Genomic DNA, 3,683 nt, shown 5'->3' with positions numbered 1-3,683 from the left:
TTGTTCAGCATGGGGGTGAGTAGAAAATGAAGGCTAATCATGTTTTGGGTGTACTATTCCTTTAAGGTCAACCATCAATTCTGTTCAGGTGTTGTTAATAGGCTGAGGCAAACAGTTTTCTACTGTGCTTGGTTTGGATGTATGTTGAATTTATGTGGATCTTATGGGAAAAAGTAAGACAATGGACATTGTACTGATAATAAATGATATTTATTTTATGTTAAACGGAATCTTAATTAAAACCAATGCCTTTCAACAACAACCACCAGTAGCCTAAAATATAGGATTTTAGCCGCTACACTAATAACACTGAATACACCACATTCAAATATTAGAAAAACTGAGCACATTTAAAAACAATGGAAAAACTCAAAACATAAGACACAAAACTTGACAAAGGTAAACTCCAAATGTTTATTTTTAACTTAGGATGATGATAAAAAGCAAAGAAAATTTAAATTTTATGCTAACACAGTGTTATATCTGGCAATAACTGATGTCATATAGAAATTTTGACAATAAATCTAACAATTCAAAAGGAAATCTGTGCAAGAATATATTTTTCATAGAGTCACTACACCTATACCATACAACAAAAAAAATGTAGTTAAAATCTAAAGAGCTAAAGCTTATACTCTGTTCAACTCAGTTCAAGACTGATCCTAAACCAATATGACCATAATGATTTTTACAGTGCAAAGCAGATCAGGTTTAAATAAATAAGTTCAACCACATCACAGAGACAGATTCAGAGTCATACACTAACTGATTTCATTATAGGTAGATTCAGTCTAAGATAGGGATGTGGTACAACACTTAGGCTAAGGGTTGGTTTATGTTTGACCATCAGTGTTTTGTGTAGAAATGAATGTTTTTTTATCTTCTTTTTAACATGTGTTGCGCTTTATTTCTTGAATTATTTTATAGTCTTGATCTAGATTTGACTAGTAAGTTTTTAATCTTTTTGTTTTGTTTGCTTTAAGAAAACAATGCCAGTAAAGTTGTGAAGAGGAGAGTTTTAAGAAAAAAATAGTCTTAGCCTAAAAACTTGAAAAAGGACAAGTTCAAGTTCCCACCACTGTGTTGTTCTCTTCTGAGCTACAGTACATCCCTGCTTCCACACCTGTCAACTAAATTACATTATGATTATATCATGGCAATAAAGACTTTTGATTTTTAAAATATATTCACCCTGAGTGCAAATTAGGTGGGCTTTCAATGAAAAAATATAAAACTACATGCAAGTACCAATTAACTAGATCTCAGTTATAATTTCACTACTTGCCGTTATACTTTTTGAGACTGTCCTTGGCCTGGTCTACTGTAATTTCCCCCCAATCATCAGGAATGTCAGCAGGCTTTGCTACATATGCTTCTGCAAATTTCATGTTGTACTTATTCATTACATATTTCCAATATTCTGATGCTTTGAGACTTGAATCTGGTGGAATATTCCAGTCTGGAAAAATCTTCCTATATTCTTTGTAAGGCTGTAATGCAATTTCAGTGCAGCTAAACGTCTTGTCGCTTATAACAAGAGAAGAGCAGATATCAGTACAGAGTTTTCTTGAGAACATTGACCTGTACTGACCCAAACCATTTGGTCGATGCAGGGAAGCAAAGTGTTCACTGTGAGCTTTTCCTCCTGCATCACAGGGTATTTTACAAAATGGACACTGTTTGCCACAACCAACCACTCTTCTGAAAAGCTCATCCTGTGGTTTCAAATGGAGGTGTCTGAGTGTTGCATCAAAGTCTGTGTTTTTAAACTTCTCCCTAAGAGCTTCTTTCATTTCCTTCACACACTCTCTGAGCCAGTGAGTAAACTGTTCCTGGTCAGCCTTGTTCAGAACCATAAAGGCATTGAGAGCATCCTGGGAAATTACCAGTTTATCACCAAGTTCTTTGCAGATATTTTCAACAAATGTCTTCAGACTATCAGTCTTTTCTGCTTTTGCGTTTTTAATGGCAATATTTATGTCTTCAGTACAGGACCTAAGACGTATGTCCTCTAACTCAGATATTGAGAACTCAGAGGAGAATTTCTCCTCGATTCTCTCAATGATCCATTTTTTTACATACTCTTCATATGACAAAATGTATCTCTGAAAGCTTTCAAAGTTGTTTTTTTCAATCAAATCCAATAAAACCATATACTGAAAGGACATTCGTGTACTGAACTCTATTTTTGTCAAGATTTTATCAACAATATCAGAACCAAGAGAACGATAGACAAAGTTCTCCACAGCAGGTTTCAGACATTGGTTGGTGAATTCCTCAGCTTTCTTCTGGCACTGATAGAACACATCTTTGAAATCTGTGCAGAACTTTTCCTTGTTTTCCTGCAGACATGTTTGAGGATCATTTTCTCGTATAAAATCTTCATGCATCTTTTGAAACTTTCTGGCAGCAGATCCACAGATGTGCTGCTTTAGAGAAACCTCAAACTTAATGTCGCTGTTAACATCATCGTTATTCAGCTTCTCATCAATGATGTGAAGGATCTCCTGGATGTAAGTATCATGATAATTTGTTTTGTTTTCAATTTTTCTTGACACAAACTCACTGCAATCAGCTATGATGCTGTCTGCATTTTTTTGTCTCTCCTTTACTATATCTTTCCAGGACCACAATCCTTTCAAAGCAACTTTCATGTTTTCCCGCACTCCTTTGGGTGTGTATTCAAAAGGCTTCAATCCACAGTCTTTAAGACTTTTTTTATTTAGCAGTTCACAAGCATGGCTTCCTTTGGGTGATATATTTGTTAGCAGCTGACGGTAAATATTGGCATAGATATCTGAAGTCTGCTGTGCAGCAAAAGACAAGGTCTTTAATGTTTTTATCCACATCTCATCAAAACTTACATCAAGCTCACTGTCTGTCATTTCAACTTTTTTCTTACGACACTCATCAATTAATTCACAAACTGCTTTTCCAATTTCCTCTGTATAGCTGGTCTTAATTTTGTCCAGTCTTTGCTTTCCCTTTTTGAGGTCCGCTGCTACTCTGAGCTGGTTGGACACTGAACTTTCAGTTTGTGCTCTAAGACTCTTTATGCTGTTAGAGAAGTCCTCTCTGTATCTTTCAACCAGGTGAACATGACCTTCTGGCTGCTCAAAGTATTTCTTCAGGTTCTCAAGAATAATTGATTCCAACTTCATCAGCTCTGTGACTGCTTCACTTTCTAACTCAGTGATAAAGTTCTCCATGTCAAATATGTCAGATGTTGCAGCAACTGTACCAAAATTTGAAATTTTAGTTTCTGCATTGGTAACCCAGGTGTACATTTCTTTTTTGAACGCCCACTCCCATTTGTTGTACTCTGTGCAGAGCCTCATGTATGCATCAGCTACCAGACTGTTTCTGAAGCTGAAGATGAAGTTTTCGTGTTTTACTGCTTTCCACAGGCTGGTTATCCACTCTCTGAACTCCAAGATGTTATTAGAAGTTGACCCACACTTTCCCAGCAGTTGGATGATGTTTTTCTTGAGGTCATAGACAGCCTCACTGTATCCAGCATTAACTGGCGCCATTGGTGGGTTTCCATTCCAGAGTCCAGGAATGTAGCAGTTCCCAGTGTCTGGATTGTACTCCATGACATCAGTGAATTTCTTGTTCTTCTCTCTCTTTTCCATTTTAGCTGCTGCCTGGGTCATCTCATTCAGCTGATCTAGGAGCAGCTT

At 36.6% G+C, this 3,683-nt stretch overlaps 1 protein-coding gene across 1 annotated transcript in view; it reads right to left on the bottom strand.

Moving 5' to 3' along the window:
- Nucleotides 1-1,277: 1,277 nt before the first annotated feature.
- LOC107094666 (interferon-induced very large GTPase 1-like) overlaps nt 1,278-3,683 on the bottom strand; it is a 7,572-nt gene continuing 5,166 nt past the window's right edge. Inside the window, exon 3 of the mRNA XM_015390433.1 lies at nt 1,278-3,680. Within this exon, the coding sequence (XP_015245919.1) occupies nt 1,278-3,680 (2,403 nt within the window). The remainder of the gene's footprint in view (nt 3,681-3,683) is intronic.

The sequence above is a fragment of the Cyprinodon variegatus genome, unplaced genomic scaffold, assembly GCF_000732505.1.
Source record: "Cyprinodon variegatus isolate N-32 unplaced genomic scaffold, C_variegatus-1.0 Scaffold499, whole genome shotgun sequence".
Classification (NCBI taxonomy): Eukaryota; Metazoa; Chordata; class Actinopteri; order Cyprinodontiformes; family Cyprinodontidae; genus Cyprinodon; species Cyprinodon variegatus.
Note: the sequence above shows the minus strand (reverse complement) of the source record. Positions and strands in the feature narration are given on the sequence as shown.